The following is a 20,465-nucleotide window of genomic DNA, read 5'->3' as shown; positions in this document are numbered from 1 at the left end:
TTTCAAATTATAAAAATCCCTTAAATTTGGTAGAATTCGATTACATCACAAAACATCCCGGTACATCGCGTTCCGATTCCGATTTCATATACATCCATCAACATTTCAAAACATCACGTCCCGGTTTCGGATACATCACTCAACGTCCCTATACATTGTGTACATTTCGATACGTCATGTAAAGTGATCTATTTGACCGATATACCGCATAAAGTAATATATCCGAGAATAGGAGAGAGTAAAAAATTTTGTAGTTTTTTCAAATGATAAAATTTTCTTTAATAATATTATAAAATAAGTTGTGTATTTTGATAAAAAAAAATTATTAATAAATAAACAACCAATGGCACAAACCACATTTCATGCGAGACAATTTGAAGGTCATGCTGGTATTAAGCTAAATAAGATTCAAATGCACGACATAATTGTAGACAAGCAATGGGATATAGTTACGGGTCGAACCAATAAGTGTGTATATTTTAATTATGAGGAATTTTAATAAATATATATAATTTGAATTATAATTATGAATATTATCTATTGTTTGTCTAGTTAGTATTCATAGCAATTTAGACAAGAGAAAGACTAGCGAGATTGAGAGATAGAGGATTTCAGGATACGACTTGTATCTCAATTAACTGAAATATACAAATTACATATACACAATTTCCTTTCTCTCTCCTAAAATCTCAATCTTACATATAAATACACATATTAACTTTGAAACTAAACATAGATATATATTTTATAACCCCTAAATTAAATACACACATATAATCTATATATAAAAAATTTTGTGATACACAAATGGAAAAAGTATTATACAGTTGTAGCACCCTTTAACTATATACACAAATATAGTTCTTTCTGATAATAGTAGTTGTATCAGTTTTTTCCTATACAACCTAGTAATAAGTGTACCCATTCTTTATGATACATAGATACAATATTTTTTTGATACATAGATATAGTTAGTTGTATTAATATGTATCAATTTGAAAAAGAAACAATTTGATAATAGGTGTATCAAATTTTTATACACAAATATATTTTTTTCTGACATACATACAATTAAATATATCAATTTAAGAAGAAAAGAAGATTCAAACATTGAACAACAAATCGAAAGCCTAGAGTGATTTTTTTTATATATATTGACATTAATCAAATAAAAAATAAATCAACAATCATTAGTCATTAATAAAATATTAAAGACCAAGAATCACATGCTTATATAGATAAAAATAATTTAGGCAAAACTTTAATGCGATTTCATATTAATATAAGAAAGAGAAAGAAAAGAAGAAATATTCATACAATGAATTGTAGAGAGGACGAGAAGGAAACGTGAGAGGATAGAGAAAAGTAAGAGAGGGAGAAAGATAGAGGGAAGAAAGGAGTGTGGCAAGCTAGAGAGAAAAAAATTTGTTATAAAAGCATAAGTATAGCTATGTTAGATAATTTTTTTAAAGTATCGTATCAGGTTATGTTGGTTATGTATATATAATAGTTGTGTTTAGGGGTGTACAAAATCAAACCGAAAATTGAATCAAATCGCAAATTGAGTCAAATTGAAAAAGAACCTCGATTAGTGATTTGGTTTGACTTGATTTGGTATTGGAAAAAAAAAACCAACTATATTTGGGTTGGTTTGGTTTCAACTAAAAAAATCAACCCGAGACCAAACCAAACCGACATTATATGTATAATTTTAAAATTTTATTTTATACGTAAAAATATTTACTTTGATATAATTTTAAAATATTTCTTACACTTTTTCATAGTTTTTATCTTTTAATATATTATTTCATGTTTGAAAGTTAGAATTTGTATTGGTCCAGTAAAGATTATAGTCTATAGATGTTGGTAATCATAATAAAGCTTAAATCAAAATCAAATTAATACTAATGCAAAAAGAAAATCAATNAAAATATTTACTTTGATATAATTTTTAAATATTTCTTACACTTTTTCATAGTTTTTATCTTTTAATATATTATTTCATTTTTGAAAGTTAGAATTTTTAATGGTCAAATAAAGATTATAGTCTATAGATGTTGGTAATCATAATAAAGTTTAAATCAAAATCAAATTAATACTAATGCAAAAAAAAATCAATTCAACATAGAATGACAATAATATTGAATATTTGTTCTTTAGTTTTACATAGGTTTAGACAATTAAAATACATAATCTAATTTTAATTTCCTTTAATATTTAGTCATGTAACTAATACTTATTAAACTTATTTTAGCATGATTTAGTACTTTTAAATTATTATCATTTGTATTATGACTTATTAATTTACAATATTTGTTTTACGCGAATTCATTATTATTTTTTTGTTGGATATTTTATTGTCATTAATCATATCATATTTTGTGTTATTTTCTTAAGAAACACCTTAGATAGTTGTATTTTGGTAGGACTAAAGAAATATTTGAAGTACAAGTAAATTATATGTTCGTGTGAATACTTTACCGAAAATCCGAAAATCCGAAAACCCCGAAAAAATCCGAAAAAACCCAAGGTTGAAAAACCCGAGTTTTATTGGTTTGGTTTATAAATTTAAAAATCCGACACAAATGGTTTGGTTTGATAGTTGAAAAATCCGAACCAACCCGACCATGTACACCCCTAGCTGTGTTTGCTTAGTTATATAATTTTTCCTTTAGTATCCCACCTAAATCTAATTGGACTGAGATGAATCTGATTTAAAATAAGCTAAACAATGAATAACTATCCAACTCATCCAATTTTTATCAAGATTAATTTGTTTTCTTAAAATTTACTTAATTACAACACACACACACACACATATATATATATATCAAATAATATCTTTATCTAAGTAATTTGACAAGGTTGTTTTTCATCTGTCAATTTTGCAAATACATAGCACAAATCAACCAAATTTTTAAATGAGCTGAAGTGGATTGGATAAAAATAGATTGATTTCATAAACTAAACTTAGATCGGATTAGACAAGTCATATTTTCATAATTTATTTTATCAATCTTAGTATCACCATAGTAATTAGCTAATTATTACCTTACTTACACCGTATTACCTAATTATAAATATTTTATAAAAATGATTTATCCTATCTTATATTAATTACTCAACCTATAGGTTATTAATTAATACTACTTATAATATCAAAAAAATTCAGTAATTACCTTATAATTAAACGAATAAAATATGCATGGTTGAAATTCATCTACTACTACCAGCCATATATCCAATTCCAAAAGCTCTATACACACCATATGACAATAGTGACAAAAGCAATTAATTAAAGAACTTAGACACTTCATGTCCAACAACTAAATCAGTTTACAAGGTGACAATGACATGACATAATTACCTAGCCTTCCTAAACAAGGATCATGGGCCTAATTACACTAAGTTTCTGAATGTTTAAATGCTAAATTAGGGTTGTTTTGGAAGTTGATATCCTTTAGTCATAAGTAAGTTACATTAAGGGAAATAAAGTAGTCAATAATTAATAAAGATGAATTAATTAGTATGATGAAAAAAAAAGAGTAGATAGTGATACTGATAGGGACCATGTGGAGACTTCCCTTGGAGGATTCAAGAGTTAGGCTTACGTCCAACTTTAAACATGCAAGGCCATGCACAAATATAGTTAAATATGGAAAGCTAAGATTGAATTTTCCTAAAATAGATATATTGCCTTTCCATGTGTCTATTTTTCATTAATTTAGTTTGGTATATGCTGGAACATCAATATATATTTTTATGTGTGTGTAAACGCCTCATCATGATATTATTCTTGTCATGCATCTTCATATCTCTTCATGATGCATATAAAAAATTACACACTAGAAACAAACGTTTTTTCCATCACGAATCAGTAAAAAACATTGTGTTGTAAAATATGTTTTTCACACATCATTCCCACTAAATCAGCTCAGGAAACAGATTCTCATTGAAATATATATTGCGTAAAACCATAGAACATTTTAGTAGTGTGATTTAAGTAATCAAGTTAGGGTGAAAGTAAAATGATCGATATGATGTGAGAGTAGTAAAATAAAAGATAAGACAAATAGTGGATATTAGGTGAAATTTGCCTGGAAGATTAATATTCCAAGAAATTGTGAAATTACTAAACCCCTTGATAAATTTAGAAATTTCAAATGTCTAATCACTTTCTATCTTTGTCAAATATAGACTTAATTCCTAGCTACAAAGTACTTAGCTTAATTAGATGAGTAGTTGATGAGATACACTTTCTTCTAATGATTAACTACAAGTACATTATAACTTTTTTATTAAAGTGATCGGCTAACATCGGATTAGATTTTTTAAAATTTTAGATTAAGACACATAATCATTAATGCTTGATCATGACATTGTTTTTAGTACACTAACTAGAAAGTTTCGAAAAGTGCTTATTTAATAGATTTAGGTAAGAGTCCTCTCTAAATATTCTTTTATTGAAAAATCTTACTAATAAAATTTTATTTAAGATATATATTGAAAACTATTTTTTAGTATATAGTGGCAAGGTAGGTCATGTATTCAAGTCGCAGAAGAATCATGCATATATGGGAATATGTAGAGAATCATGGGCACCTCCATACATCTATATATTATTAAAATAATATGAACAGGGTTATATATAAGAGTTCGTCATATATATTACACATTGGAACACTTAAGAACTCAACTTATGCAGAATTTTAGCACTATATTATATAGGCTAGCTGTATATCTAACAGCTTAATTTTTATAATACGTTACTAATGGTTTTCAATCTAAGGTTTAATTAATTACTCAAATTAAATATTCCAAACATACTTAATTAATCTCCATTAAGCAATTGCATTGACCAGATATCCTCCATGCTCCACATGTTGTCATTTGTTTCAGTGAGAAAATTTGGAGCTTGAAAATTAGTGTCCAAATTTCCATTGTATGAAGTTGGAGAGTAAGTCTCTATGTTATCTGCTTGACCAACTGAGGATATTTGACTACTACTTCCTTCTTGATGATCAATATTTTGCTCTGAAGTTCCTTGTCCATTCATGTTCTCTCCTTGCTTAATGTTCTTCTGAATCCTAGTCCGCCAATAGTTTTTTATCTCGTTATCTGTTCTTCCAGGCAAATGCTTCGCAATTTTCGACCACCTGTACCAGAAGTTAATCCAAGATTTAGAGTTAGTGTCTTTACGAGAAATACTATCTAATTTGTATACGTAGACCTTTTCTTTTTTGTATGTGTATGTCGATATAATTTGATCTGAAAATAATGGATTCAGTTGAATCTGATTAGTACTAGTACTATGATCAATTCACTACTAAATATGTATATGTTATCTATACACAAAAAAGAAGAGGATGTATGTCAACTACAACATTAGATTAAAATGTACTTGGTTAGCTTGTAAAAACATAGTTCATTTTATAACATACTACACCTATTTTTTTTTATAAGATAATGTAAAGTTGTTGGTTATACGTAGGATGTTGGTAAGATGATCATGGCCCACAAAGTTAGATTACAAAAGTTATAAAAAAAATTTCATAATTGAAAGTATTTCAATCACGTTTTGTAGTAGAAAAAGATGCTTGTCACGTTCTATGGTTGGAATTCAAACATTAAAGTCCCATTTGCCTCTTCCTATTTATTTAAACTCAACTCAACCAAAGCGTTGAAACTAGAGAAACACACACACTTACTTCCTATACTCACACCAAATATTATGTCTACAAAATAGCCACAAGTTGAAGATATTAATGAGCCAAGAAGAATTCAGAAGTCATTGCAATGCTCAATCCACCACAACTAATTTTTTGGTAATTCATGTTATGCAGTACTATCACTTGCCACATTATATTTATGGTACGTTTTATTATTACATGCACCTACAAAAAGATTTTCAATTTTGATAATCAACACATTAGTATATACTCAACACACACATACACACAAGGTGTGAGTCAAGTTAGCTAGTGTCTTTGTTTTGTATATTTTTTTTTTCTTTAAGCATGTATGCACAAACAAGAAGTAGGGAAGTGGTTTTATAGCTTTTGTTGAAATGTAAGACTATCTTATTTAAAAGTTTAAATCGAGTATATGTTTGTTGAGTTAGGCCCCTCACGTGCGAGCTTAACTTTTTTTATGAGTCAATCACGTGATTCATTTTTTTGTTGGATAAAAGGAGATAGTGACTTTCGAAGCTAAGACTTTTGTCTGCTCTTATATTATACGGAATTGTATTATATGGTCATTTCTCATCTAAAAGTTTAAACAGAAAAGATAGCACAATTTTATTCACATATTTATACCTTCAAAAATATTAACTAATAAAACATAAGATTTTCATATAAAGTATACTTTTAATTATTCAATTATATAATATTTTCAACACCGACTAATAACCGTATCTTATAATTATTGGGTGCTAATTTTTCAGTCTGTTGTGTTAAAACATTTTAGTTACCCATCTAAGTACTATACACGGTAAATATTACTCTATTTTCATTGTCTCAATTTATATGATACAAATTAAAATTTCAAAAGTCAAACTTTAGATTTTAACTGTGAATTTAAACATAAAAACTTCTGATTTTTTAAAAATAAAATTTATATTATTATACAATAATTAACTATTTAAAATATTTTTAAAACATATATATATATATATATATATATGAATTTTGGTATAATTTGTTTTTATATGATTAATTTTCAAAAATCAAACTATATCGTATAAATTAAAATTTTACATACAAAGAAATTACAGTCAAACAAAAACTTACTCTCAAAATTTAAACTGTCGACGGAGCGAGTAAGTATCGTACAGAAAAGGGGTCCATTTAAAATATAGAAAATAAGGTAGCTGTCAATTTCATAGACAAGTTGGAGGTGGGATAATAAAAGTCATTGACATGTGAGTGAAATGAAATTGGTTCTTCTTTAAATGGAAACTTCTATCTTTCTGGCTCACTTAAACAACGTGTTTTTATATCATATCGCTATTATGTAATACCGAATACTTGTCTCACCACTGTCCCTTTTTTTATGTTTTCCTGAGAAAACGAAATATTAATATTCTCAGTTGTTCGAATGGTAAGTATCTTTCACTTTCAACTTGAAGGTGGTAAGTTCGAGTCACTAAGAGAGGAAAAAAAAAAGGTAGGAGCAGCCTAGACATGGGTGAAAAAAGAAAAAAAGAAAAATTTATGTTCTTATTCTTTTTAAAGCATAGTTTACTTTCTAATCACTTCATACAAGTTAATCAACATCATCAAATTACTTTTCATGCGATACTTAACTTTAACATACCTTAGTTAAGCCCAAAAAAAGGTTTTAAAAAATTAATTTCCCTCACCTAAAAATAGAAAATAACATAAAATAATGTACCTTATCTTTGAGAGATATGATTTGCTTCTTAATTATAAATTATGAAACTACTTTTCTTTGTTATAATAAGTATAGTTTCTTTAGATCTCAAAAAATAAGTTTGAAAGGAAAAATATGTAAGGCATCTTTTTAAAATTTTATTAATGGAAGACATAAACTAGAGGAAAGTTTTTGAAGGATTTTTTTTTTTATGAAACAAAAAATAGGGAAAATTAAACTTGTTTGGAACACAAATTATAAAGTACCTTAGATTATATTCTCCACGTTTAAATTCTCAGATCTTCCATAAGGAAATTAAATTCCATCACGTTTTAAATATTGCTTCTCATCTCTCATATACAAATCTAGTACTCTAAACATATATGGACTATATGTTATGGAGTGGCTCTCTTTGTCCACTCAACAATAAAAAAACACGTGGGAAAATCCAATACTTGATGGACAAAATTCCACACCAATTTTTATTTGTTAATTTATGTGTAGTACTCTTTAGAATAATAATATGTACTCACTTGTTTCCCCACTTAGCATGTAGTTCCATGATCAAAAGTTGTTCTTCAGGTGTAATATTGCCCCTCCGGACATCAGGTCGAAGATAATTAAGCCATCGGAGCCTACAACTTTTTCCGGTACGTTTGAGACCTAAAGAAACAAGACATAGAGATATATAATATGTTAGTAAATTAAACAATTTGTTTGTACATATAAAAAAAAAATATATGGGGTACGTTTTGAACAGACTAGTTCACGTTCACTTAGTGAGCTCTCTGTCTTTCACAGTTAAGGTGAAACGCTCAAACCCTATCACTCTCTTGATGTAATAAAAATATTTTTAGCTTTTTTTTCGATATCTAGGGTTTCGCTTACAAAAAAAGAAAAAAGTTACCAGCAGATTTAGCTAGAGAGTTCCAAACACCTTCACCATGATTAGCAATGTAGTTAATGAGAATCAAATCTTCTTCCATGGTCCAAGGCCCTTTCCTCACTTCAACATCTTGAGAGTTGCATGTTTTATCCATCTTTTTTAAATTAAAAAAAGAGATGAAGAGAAAAAGTAACCAAAAAAAAGTAGAGAGAGGAAGATGAGAGAATATTGAAGATATGTGGTACTTTGTGACAAGGAACTAATGTGGTTGGGCAGATATTTATAGGGGTTGGCTAATATAAAAATTTGTTACTAATAATTTAGCCTTTAAGCAGTGTGACATAATGAGAGCTTTTAACCTAACTTACTTTATTATGAAATCATACTTATTAATCTTCAAAATGAGAACTTTGTAATAGCCTTAAAACTATATATATATGTGCGGGCATACATGACAGCTATTGATGTGGCCATGCATGTTCACGTTATGTAACCCCGCCAGTAGTGGTGGAGTCAGAATTTCAATTAACTGGTGTCAAAACATAAAGAAATACTAATATCTTGTAGAAATCAAAGAGTATCAATATATATATATATATATATATATATATATATATATATTTAACTACACAGTGTAATTTTTTAATGTAGGAATGTAGATCGACAATCCTCAAGTATAGGTGGCTCCGTTACTGCCCGCCATCACTGCACAATTCTAGAACAATGTATATATACTCATTTAATTTCATTCTTTTTTCTTAAATTGAGTACCAAGTTAAATTATGTCACATATTTGTTTTTTAGAATAATATATAAAGAAATATTAAATTAATGCATAATAATAGCTAGTTTGATGGAGAAAAGATCATACTAAATTATTTTTTTTGTTAATAAGAAAGTTAAATGAAAATATGAACCTTAATTAAAAGCCGTGTATAAAGTATTTATATCTCTCCATTTAAAAAAAAAAAAATGCAATCTAAACTTTGCCTTCATTGCAAAAAGTTACAAGTTGCCTCCCTCCATTTAGAAGATCAAACCTTTTTTTTTTTTTGACAACAATGTATTAATATTTTGTGATTTTTTATATTAAATTATTAATTATGCTGATTCATATAATGCTTCTTATGTATTTTTTAAATTATATAAAATTGTATTTTTAGAAAACTTAAGAAAAAGAATATGTCCAAACTTAAATCAAATATAAGATGTACATACTCAGCAACCTTCAACCTAAAATGATACGAATGAAAGTACAATTGGTAGAATGATACCAACATTTTTGTACTTTACAACTCAAAATAGTAAAAAGTACTCCCTCCGTCCCTATTTACTTGTTCATATTTCCTTTTTTGGTTGTCCCTATTTAGTTGTCCATTTTGACAAATCAAGAAAGGACAACAAATTTTTTCCTATTATACCCTTATTTACACTTCTTGAAAATTGTAAAAGTGTATGTTGTTTCCCTCCAATTTATTTCACTTTAATTCAAATAAGTGGTTGTAATTTTGAAGTGAAAAGTTGTCATAAGGGTAAAATTGTAACTTCACTGTGCTAATCATTGTTGCCTTAATCTGTGTGTCATTTCTAAAGTGGACAACTAAAAAGGGACGGAGGGAGTATCATATAATTAATATTATATAGAATAAAGACATGCAAAATAAAATTTCATAAATTATTTCTTTTACCTCATCCGGCCCCTCCTTTTTTCTTAGAGTTGTTTTGTTTAATAATTTTTATTTTTTAAAAAAAACTCTCATTTTCTGTAACGACCGGGTTCCGTCGTTATAGAGAAGTCAACGGGGGAAAATTTGGAACCGAAAAACTTTTTCGTAGTATTTGGATTTTTCCAATCTAGTCCAGATTTGGACGAAATCAGAGTCGTTAAGGTGGAGGGAAATCTGGTAACAATTGGGAGAGTTGATTATGATTTTGGTTACATGAGTAGTTAAATAACTAGTTAAGAAATCCGTACCACTTTTACGAAATTAAATTCGGGTGAGTAGAACTCCCGGAATCGATCTTAGCGTGAAGGGTTTTTTTTCTGAACGAGGTGTATTGTGAAATGGGGGTCTTGGATTTATTAAAATAGCTCACTGGTTCATGCAAGCCGCCATGGCGGGGATTTTTGCCGCTCTGGCGGGGTCGCTGCAGCGGGGTGAGGGTCGTTGTGGCGGGTTTGACGCGACTTAAGGTTGTAAATAAACCCCTAAACGACCTCATTCTGCACTTTTCGATATTTAGAGCTAAAGAACAAATCCCAGGCGACTCCTAACAATTTTCCACCATTCTTTAGGCTAAAGGTAAGCTTTTCACTCTCCGAATCCATTTTTCAATCCGTAAAACGTAATAGAATGGGTAATTATCGATGGGGGAGGGTTTTTTTTTATCTAGATTCTATGGTGGAAACAACTCTAATTTGGATACTTGGGATCATGGGTTGATCTAGGGTTCATAGAATTGTTAGCAATTTGGGTAATTGGTGATTGTTTATTGATTCACGTATTATATTGATTGTTTGTAGACCAAGAACAAGTGGAATGAATCCGAAAAGGGAAGGATCAAGTTTCTTAGGGTTTCAATCTTGTTTCGAGGTAGGTGATGGTTATGATTCTAAGATTGTGTGATGCATGTTTGTTCTTGCTTCATTGTGATACTTCCATATATGTGAATGTTGCATTATTGATCACACTTGTTGTAAATAAGATAGATGAATGATGAATGTCATGAACCATGACTTAAATGCATGATCTTGACGATATATTTGTGATTGTGATTGTGGTGTGTTGAAAGGATCGGTTGCCACGTTCCGGCATAACTAACTTGGATCAGTTGCCACATTTTGGCATAATTATAGGATCGGTTGCCACGTTTTGGCATAATTATAGGATCGGTTACCTCGTTCCAGCATAATCATTGGATCGGGTACCATGTTCCGGTATGCGAACTGTTTGGGTTTGGGTTCCATGAGAGAATCAATAACTTATTATAATCGTGTATATTGTTGAGCATGTGATAATCGATATTGTATATGTTCGATATTTTGCATGTTTACAATGTTGTATTGACTTGCTTATGTTACACTTAGTTGGATAGCCGCGTGATCGTACCAGTACACTATGGTTGTGTACTGATACTGCACTTGCTCTTATTTTTGTTGAGTACATGAGGGCATCTTCCGGCGGCTACTGACAGACCTCGCTTAGAAGATCAGTGATCGTTTGAATTCAAGGGTGAGCCAATTCTTTCGGGCTGCCATGAGTTCTCTTTCGTCTATGTCCATCATTTCAGACTTAGACTTTTCTAGTTAGTATTAGTTCGTTAGTTTGGGGTTGCATCCCTTCTTGTTTAGACTTGTTGAACTTTAATTTAGATGTTTTAGTACATTGACTTTCAGGTTCTAGGTTATTTCTTTCACATTGTTTAGTTCGTTGTTAGACTTTCGTTAGAGTTTATGGGAACTCTATTTCTTTCCATAGTATTTAATTTGCTTTCGTATTCTTAAATGCCTTAGTTTTTGCTTTAGTTGCTTGGTTTGGGTTGTAGTAGTGGTTCTCCCACCGGAGGCTTAGTGTGGGTGCCAATCACGACGGTCTGGGTCGTGATATTTTCTTTATCTTGTATTTAAATTAAGTTAATACACTTTTTTTTACCTTATATCGAAACTTTTTCTTTTTTACCTTCATTCATTGTTTTTTCTCTTTTATTTTTCTATTGATTTTATTTACTCTTTTTATTTTCTTTGTCTTTTATTTTTATTTGATTTCAAAATGTCTTGTATTTAAAATAAGTTAAGTTCGAACGGATATCAAAATAAGTGAAAAAAATCAAATAAAACATTAAAAAAAACGTTAAAAATAAAGGACATTTTTTAATTATTTTTTAAAAAAATACACATAATTTTTTAATAGGTGTGTCAATTAAAAAATGGACAAGTAATTAGGGACATGGAGATTGATAGATTTTGATGGGTTAAAATTTAAGTGTTGGGCTTGTGAAAAATGGTAAAATTAAGATTTAAGTTAATTAAAATTTAACAAAATATTTATATTTTATTTATGAATAATTTATAAATAATTATAAAATTTATATCTATAATTTCTTGGTTCGGTTTAGTTGTTTTTGCAGTTTTTTTAGTAAAACCAAAACCAAACCTAATAGTATCGATTTTCAAATTTTTAAACCAAACCTAACCAAACTACACTAAATATCGAATTTTTTAATCGATTTGATTCAGATTGCGGTTCAATTTAGTGTATTAACTACAATCATGAACAACTCTAAACACAACTAAATTTAGTGGCATAGCTAAAAAATTCAGATTTTTTTTTTTGAAAGGGAGTAAAATGAGAGTCTACCATAACGGAAAAAATAGTTCAAATTCTTTTTAAGGAATGTTGAAAGCTAGGAACAATAATAGTTGAATTGAAGAAGATTTTCATCGTTGTGGACTGATTTTTCGATGAAAAGCATAATTTTTTTTGCCGAAAAAGGGACTAAAAGGAGAAAAATTGAAGCTTTTGGAGGAAAAATATTGATTTTTTTGTTTCTAAACGGGGCAAAGAAAATGGTATGGATAGGGACTATTTTGTATTATTTAAAACTTAGATGCAAAAATAGACATCTTTTTAACTTATGATGCCTCTTTCACAAATAAATAAGACTTGTAAAAGCGATTTTTTAGTCAAGTCATGATCCAAAATATATTGTGAGTTTGTGACTGTATCTATTGACAAATTTCACTATCATAAGACGTATCAATAGTTATATATTTAAATATATAAAAAGTTACATTTTTTATCTCAATACTAAACATAAGAAAGCGAGAAATAACTAGGAGGAACAAACACTAACATAACAAAAACACCCAAAATCTTATTTAAATGCAAAATGGTACCTATGAGTAAATGTATTCCTATCTCATACTCTCATTTTTTTCTTATATTATAATATGACTTTCTACTTAATGTTATCTTCGAGTAGGCTTAAATCAATATATGTAATTAAAATAGTAAAGTTAAGTTATTTTTCACGGTTCACAAATATTACGTGTTTATAATCTCCTCATTATTACATAAGATTAAGATTAATTCCTCTCAAAATATGATGAAAAGATAATTCTATAATATAGTGATATTTTTTTTTAAACAAGGAACTACCTAAGATTCCAAATAATTGTGGTACTTTAAATTACAAAATTTCAGCGAACTCAAAGAGTGGTACAAGTCACACTTGACATTTTTTTTTCTTTCTATAACGATGCAAAAGAAGGGAAAAACAATTCAAACTTAAATATTTTGGTGTGTAAAATTTAGACAAGACCTCTAAATTTATAGCCCGCGAATAGATAAACCAATGTCGTTTTTTTATTTAAAAAAATGGTGGTGCTTTTACAAGAAAAAAAAGCGGAAACTAAATAAAATTTTCATTTCCTATTTACACGCTAAAATCCAAAAACTTAATTGTGAAGTTAGAAATGAACATAATAATTTGGAGGTTCATTTTGAACTACTGCATTTTTTTTTATCGGATGTCAAACGGCCATATATATATATATAGAGACACATTAGAAAAGATTAAAATGATTTACGATGAACTTCAAAAATTGCTTGAAGGAATTCCAAAAAAATCTACTTTTAGTAATCTCATGGATTCGAAAACAAGAAAAAATATATTGAGACGGAGGCTATAAATTCCTTTTAGTATTCTAGTAATCACTTTGTTATTAATTCTTATCAAAATATTCAAACATCGACCTAAGACACGAACCACCTCAAAACTTGTGCCTCAATCTGGTCTAACCCTAACCCGATAAACGATCCCAACCACTACTTGAGATCTGACACTTATTAGTGATCGAAACTCGAACCTAATCCCAAATTGAGATCGGAGACCTGACTTCTAGCCAAGACCTAGGATAAGTTTGAGTCTCAGGTTGGGAGTTAGGTAGTGGTGTCTCTGAAGTCGAAACTCCGATCTCAAGGTTGAAATTCGGGATGGGGAAGCAAGTGAGTTGGTCGAGATCTGACCATGGGTCCCTAGTCAGTCAGGATCAGAAGTCAAATCCTGAGTCGAGGAAGGGAGTCAGATCACAACCCTAACCCTATACTAAGACTTACTCCCAAATCGAGACCAGACGACCATCCCCGACTAGAAGATCCGACCTGACCCCAACAAGTAACTTGAGACCCTAGCTAACTCCTAACCCACCCCATAGACCTAACTCTCGACACCGACCCCTATTCGAAACTTGATTCCTAACCTCGACCTCGCCTCGATCTCACCCCTAAGTCGAGACCAACTCTCAACCTCAACCCTGACTTTGGACCTCGATCTGGGAGACAATTCCTGGCCCTGACCCTAATTCGGGTTTCGACTCCCGACCTTGGACTTGATGCTCGACCCTGACCTAGATCCCAATCCTAACTCGAGATTCGATTCTAACTCTGACCCATGACAAACTATTTATCCTGACCCTAATTATTTTTCTCCAATTTAAGAAAAATGATTTCTTTACGTATAGTACATAAAAAATTAGAAACACACCCTTCTCTTCATACACAAATATGAAAAAATTGAAAAACAACTTCTTCATACCAAACTCACCCAAATGTTTTCTCTTCTCAACAAATCTATCTATTGGTTACTTCTATATTTATAGTGTTAGGGTTTTGCCCTGATTTTCTTACCATATTCGAGTTTTAATTTCTCCTTAAAAGAAAGTGTATTACCATAAATGCTTGAACTTTTTCTGAAAGGAAAATATAATTTTCTTCCATACTTGATTTATTCTTTCGTTAGAGGAAAAGTTTGGAGATCTATAAATTGAAGATCCATATTCTCATAAGATCCACAATGTAGTTTAGAGAGTTGTTTATGGGGAGATTTATTCTCTCAACAATTTATAATATTTTTCTTTTATATTAGTTTTCATATAATAATATTATGTTTTTAGTATAATTTTTGTCATCTAATTTATCATTGTCTTGATTTGCAATTGTAAGCTTCCGCATGACGCCCTAATCACTATCGAACCCAACATATAACACTTCAATGTGCCAAAACTCTTAGTCTAAGACAAGATCTCTTAGGAGTATACTGGAAAGGGTCTTTTTGTTGCTGGAGGTTAGGTTGCTATGTCCCCCTCTGGCTCTGTAATTTTTGCTAATCTTATTAACATGATTTTAAAAAAAAAAAAAATAGCTCATGCACAAGGTGATTTTTACGTATAGTCCTATAAATATCTTGTTAGTGAAAAATTACAATAAAATAAAATTGCAAGATTACAATTGAAAATAAAATGAAGAAAATAAATCTTTTTAGGCTAAGGCGCGGATATCTCGCTCTCTTTAAGGAGATTTAAGTCCATTGCAACAAATGTTTTTCACCGGTCTAGTAGTAGTCCTTCTTGCCTTGTCCTCTCCAGGATACAACAGTCTTACACAAAGTATAACTCAACAACTCTGGACAAGAGTTGAGTCCAAAGCTTCACAAAAAGAATAACTCCCTTCAACTAATAAGAACTCTTTTTTTTACTAACTCTTTCACTCTATATTTTTCTTGTGTATTGTGTGTTCCAAACCAAATGAAGACCATCACTATTTATAGTTGGGGTGGTCTTCCTAGCAATGAATAGGAAGATAATAGGGTAGTAAAGAGTGAAGATAAATAGTCTTAGGAGTTACATAGGTTATAAGGTATAATGAAGGAATAAATAATAAGATAATGGAGAAATAATGGTCAAATGCACCAACGGCTAAGACTGTTGCAAGAAAGGAATTGAATATAACACTAACTCCGACAAATGGAGTAATGCGGCAGTTAACTCCAAAATGGAGTAACTCACCAATGAAAAGACCACTAACGGGCAGTCCCTATTCCTTTCTGCAACATATTCACAAAGACATAATAAGCCTAGGACATTATGTAACAATTTAATTAAATATTAAAATGTTCAAAAGATCAATAATTCCCCACTCATTTTAATATTAGATAAGAGAGTCCATCAGCTGAAGGAAGACTACTATGCATAATGAAGATGTGTTCTACATTGAACCTCCACTTAGTGAAATAGTAACTTTTACTCCAGAGTCGTAGTGGTCTCAGACTTAAACTATGAGTTCTTAAGGGAAATAAAATATCACTGCTCACACATAATAATCAAGGTGTTGACATGAGCTTTAAAGCCAGCACGTTACGGCCTTGTGTTATCCCGATTTCATGAGTGCATTTGAGAATAAGCCCAATTCTCATAGGAAGCGACTACTTCCACACTCACATAGGTGAAACCGGTTGAGAGTGCTCCTGTAAGCTTAACACTCCACCCATACGGGATACATATATTCATTAAGAGTTTTATCAACTCAACCTTCACAAACTACAGGAAACAATGCACTCACATCATAGGGAGGGAATAAAAAAAAATAGTGCATTTTTCACAACAAGTCATCATATGATTAGTTTTTCCCTTTGAACTTGGTTATAGGATCTTTAGCCCCCAGATTGGGTTTCCTCATATATGACTCTAGAATTTATAGGCATTAGTCCCATCCCCCTTGATGTGCTCCAGACCTTTTCTCTCGTTAAGGCCTTAGTAAGAGGATCTGCAAGATTATCACATGATTTGACATAATCAACATTAATGGTACCATTTGTCAAATATGATCTTACATTATTCCTCCTTATAGGTCTGGATTTACCATCGTAATAACGAATTTGAACTCTAACAATCGCAGCAGTGCTATCACAATGAATTAAAATAGGAGGAATTGGATTTTCAAAATAAGGAATTTGAAACAATAAATCTCTTAACCAATTCACTTCCTCACTAGTTGAAGCCAAAGCAATTAGTTTAGCCTCCATGGCAGAGTTATTAATTATAGTTTGTTTTTTTTATCTCCAACAAATAGCACCACCAAAGTAAAGACATAACCAGCGGTAGAACAGGAATCACCTGATAAAGTGTTCCAATCTGCATCACAAAAGCCTTCAAGTACAGTATGATATTTTTTATAGAACAAACCACAATTTTTCGTTCCAATTAAATATCTCATAACTCTTGTTACAGCATGCCAATGTTCATTACCTGGCTTGCTTGTAAACCTACCAAGTACTCCTATTGCATATGCAATATCAGGCCTAGTGCAATCAGTCACATAACTCAAACTTCCGATTATGCTAGCATATTCCTTTTGATTTATTACATCATTTTCACTTTCAACGGGAAATAAGTGAACACTTGAATCAAAAGGAGTAGCAACATGCTTGTAATCAAGAAAGTTATATTTTTTCAAAATTTTCTCAACATAATGTGACTGGTCAAGGAAAATTCCATCACATGTTCTTGTTATTTTTATTCCAAGAATAAAATTTGTCTCACCAAGATCTTTCATATCAAAATGGCTTCTAAGAATATTCTTAGCTTCATCAATAACATTCATGTTAGAGCCAAAGATCAACAAACCATCGACATATAGGCAAATAATCACATGTGAATTATTCCAAGACTTATGATATATGCACTTATCACACTCATTTGTTTTAAAAACCATTTTCAATCATGCAGGAATCAAACTTTTCATGTCAATGCTTAGGTGCTTGTTTCAAGCCATATAGGGATTTAGTAAGTTTACGTACTTTGCTTTCTTTGCCTGCTTCAACAAAAGACTCAGGTTGTTCCATATAAATTTCCTCATTTAGGTCTCCATTTAAAAAAATAGTTTTTACATCCATTTGATGAATTTGCAAATCAAAAATTGTAGCCATAGCAATTAAAATTCTTATGGATGTAATTCTTGTTACCGGTGAAAAAATATCAAAAAATTCTAGGCCTGCTAATTGTTTAAAACCTTTTGCAGCTAGTCTAGCCTTATATTTATCAATAGATCCATCCTGTTTCAACTTTTTTCTTAAGACCCATTTGCAACCAATAGTTTTACAACCCGGTGGTAAATTAACTAACTTCCAAGTTTTATTAGAAATTAGTGAATTCATTTCATCATTTACGGCCTCTCTCCAAAAATTGGAATCATGTGAAGATAAAGCTTCTTTTAAAGTGAGAGGGTCATCTCCAACATTAAACACATAAAAATCAGAACCAAAATATTTTTCTACTCTAGCTCTTTTACTTCTTCTTAACTCAAAATCATCAACTTCTTTATTTTTCAAAGTTAGAGTAGAAGAACTAGGTAGTGACAAAATATTTTGTTCAATCATTTGACCCCCACTATTTTTAGAATCAAAAGGAAATTTATTCTCATGAAAAATAGCATCACCCGATTCTATCACAATATTATCTTCAAGATTAAAAAATCTATAGGTTGCACTATTTGAAGCATAACCAAGAAAAACACAAGTAGTAACTTTCTTACCCAATTTTGTGATCTTGGGATCCATTAGTCTCACAAAGGCTAGACAACCTCAAACTCTTAGATATCCCAAACTTGGCTTGTAACCTTTCCACAATTCAAAAGGTGTCAATTTAGACTTTTTATGAGGCACACGATTCAACACATAACAAGCAGTCAAAATAGCTTCACCCTAAAAATTTAAAAGTGCATGTGACTCAATAAGCATGACATTAGTCAATTCAACCAAAGTTCTATTTTTCCTTTCCGCTACACCATTAGATGAAGGAGAATAAGGAAGAGTAGTTTCATGAATTATTTTCAATGATCTAACAAAAGAATTAAACTCATTTGACTCATATTCACGGCCTCTATCACTTCTAATTCTTTTTATTTTTCTTCCAAACAGATTTTCAACCTCATGGAGATAACTTTTGAAATTTTCAAAAGCATCACTTTTATTTTTCATCAAGTAAACTTAGAAAAATCATCAATGAAAGTGATAAAATATTTATTACATCTCATCACAAGCATACCCCTTTCCCACAAAAATATCCTTCTTCACAATTACATATTGATCAGATTCAATAATCTGTTTAAAGCCTGCTTTATTAGGAAGAAAACTAGACATCAATTTTTTTCTCATGGAAGGAGTACAAAGTACATCTTTCAAAGTTAATACTCTTCCAGAAGTAAAACACAATTCGACATCTCCCTTTCCAAGCACTTGAGTAGTGTGAGCATCACCAAGCATGATGGTTTTGGGCTCCTCAAAATGAGTATATTTTTTAAACCAGTCTTTGTCATAACAGACATGACGGTTTGCACCAGAAGCAGTCCACCATCCATCAACACTCTCAACCATGTTTATGTCGGTAATCACCGCCACAAAAGGTTCTTCAGTAACGTTTGTCTGAGGGTCAGGACCACGTTTCTGGAATCTGCAATATCGAGCAATATGCCCACTCTTGCCACAAACAAAGCACGGTCCCTTATCTTGAACTTGTTGATTTTGTGCTTGGTTATTTTCACCATTATTTTTCTTGGGAGGTCTACTATTATTTTTCTTAAATTTTTTATTCTTAGGCTTCAAAGAAGTATTTTTGTGAGTTTCAAGAGTAGCATTATTTGAAGTAATTAAATTTATCTTTGTCGTGATGTTGCTCTCTTCTTTTTGTAAAAGTGCATCTTGGCCCCTTGCCTCTTCACCATCATACTTTTCCACTTTCTCATGATGAGAAATAAGTTCATCATCATCTATGGAGGCGTCATCAACTTTATTAGGATTCTTCTCAGTTAACACATAAGAAACATTGAGAAGATTTAAGTAGAAAAGTACTTTACCCTACCATCTTTTGAAATGGTTACCATTGAACCGAAATGGCTTATTCAAAGGGCGGATTTTTTAAGTATACAAATTAACTATTGTATTTACACCAACATAGCAATACTTTATTTTTCAATTATATAGCAATACTTTTTTTTTCAAAAGTAGAATTTAAATTAAAAAAAAAAGATTTTCCAAATCAGCCATGCTTATCCCACTTCCCATAAATTTCTCCAATAATTTTACCTTCCCTAATTTATTCAAATATGCTATATATTATCTCCCATAAATAAAGGTTTCCTACCAAAAACATAACTCCTTTCTCTGACTTAAGAAATCGGCCAAACAAAAAACGATTATTGAAAAAAATGCATACCAATAATTTCTCAATTCTAATTCAACACAACGGGCGATGGGACTCAGCAGGTAATTATATAAAAAATAGTTCTTATGATTTTTTATTTTGTGATTGAATTTGATTTTACACAAATATCTATTTTGTACTTTTTGGTAGTTATTCGTTTTATATATT

At 30.5% G+C, this 20,465-nt stretch overlaps 2 protein-coding genes across 3 annotated transcripts in view; both read right to left on the bottom strand.

The window, feature by feature from the left end:
- LOC125848991 (RING-H2 finger protein ATL3-like) overlaps positions 1-20,465 on the bottom strand; it is a 169,519-nt gene that overhangs the window by 90,126 nt on the left and 58,928 nt on the right. The window lies entirely within an intron of this gene.
- The window catches only part of LOC125848992 (MYB-like transcription factor EOBII), an 84,917-nt gene continuing 69,031 nt past the window's right edge, over positions 4,580-20,465 (bottom strand). The window contains exons 2-4 of one of the 2 annotated variants that reach the window (XM_049528962.1): positions 8,282-8,404; positions 7,908-8,037; positions 4,580-5,156 (exon numbers count right to left, since the gene is read on the bottom strand). In XM_049528962.1, the coding sequence (XP_049384919.1) occupies positions 4,832-5,156; positions 7,908-8,037; positions 8,282-8,404 (578 nt within the window). In that variant the 3' untranslated portion in view covers positions 4,580-4,831. The remainder of the gene's footprint in view (positions 5,157-7,907; positions 8,038-8,281; positions 8,405-20,465) is intronic. The other variant, XM_049528963.1, reaches the window with a different exon arrangement.

The sequence above is a fragment of the Solanum stenotomum genome, chromosome 12 (genome assembly GCF_019186545.1).
Source record: "Solanum stenotomum isolate F172 chromosome 12, ASM1918654v1, whole genome shotgun sequence".
NCBI lineage: Eukaryota > Viridiplantae > Streptophyta > Magnoliopsida > Solanales > Solanaceae > Solanum > Solanum stenotomum.
Note: the sequence above shows the minus strand (reverse complement) of the source record. Positions and strands in the feature narration are given on the sequence as shown.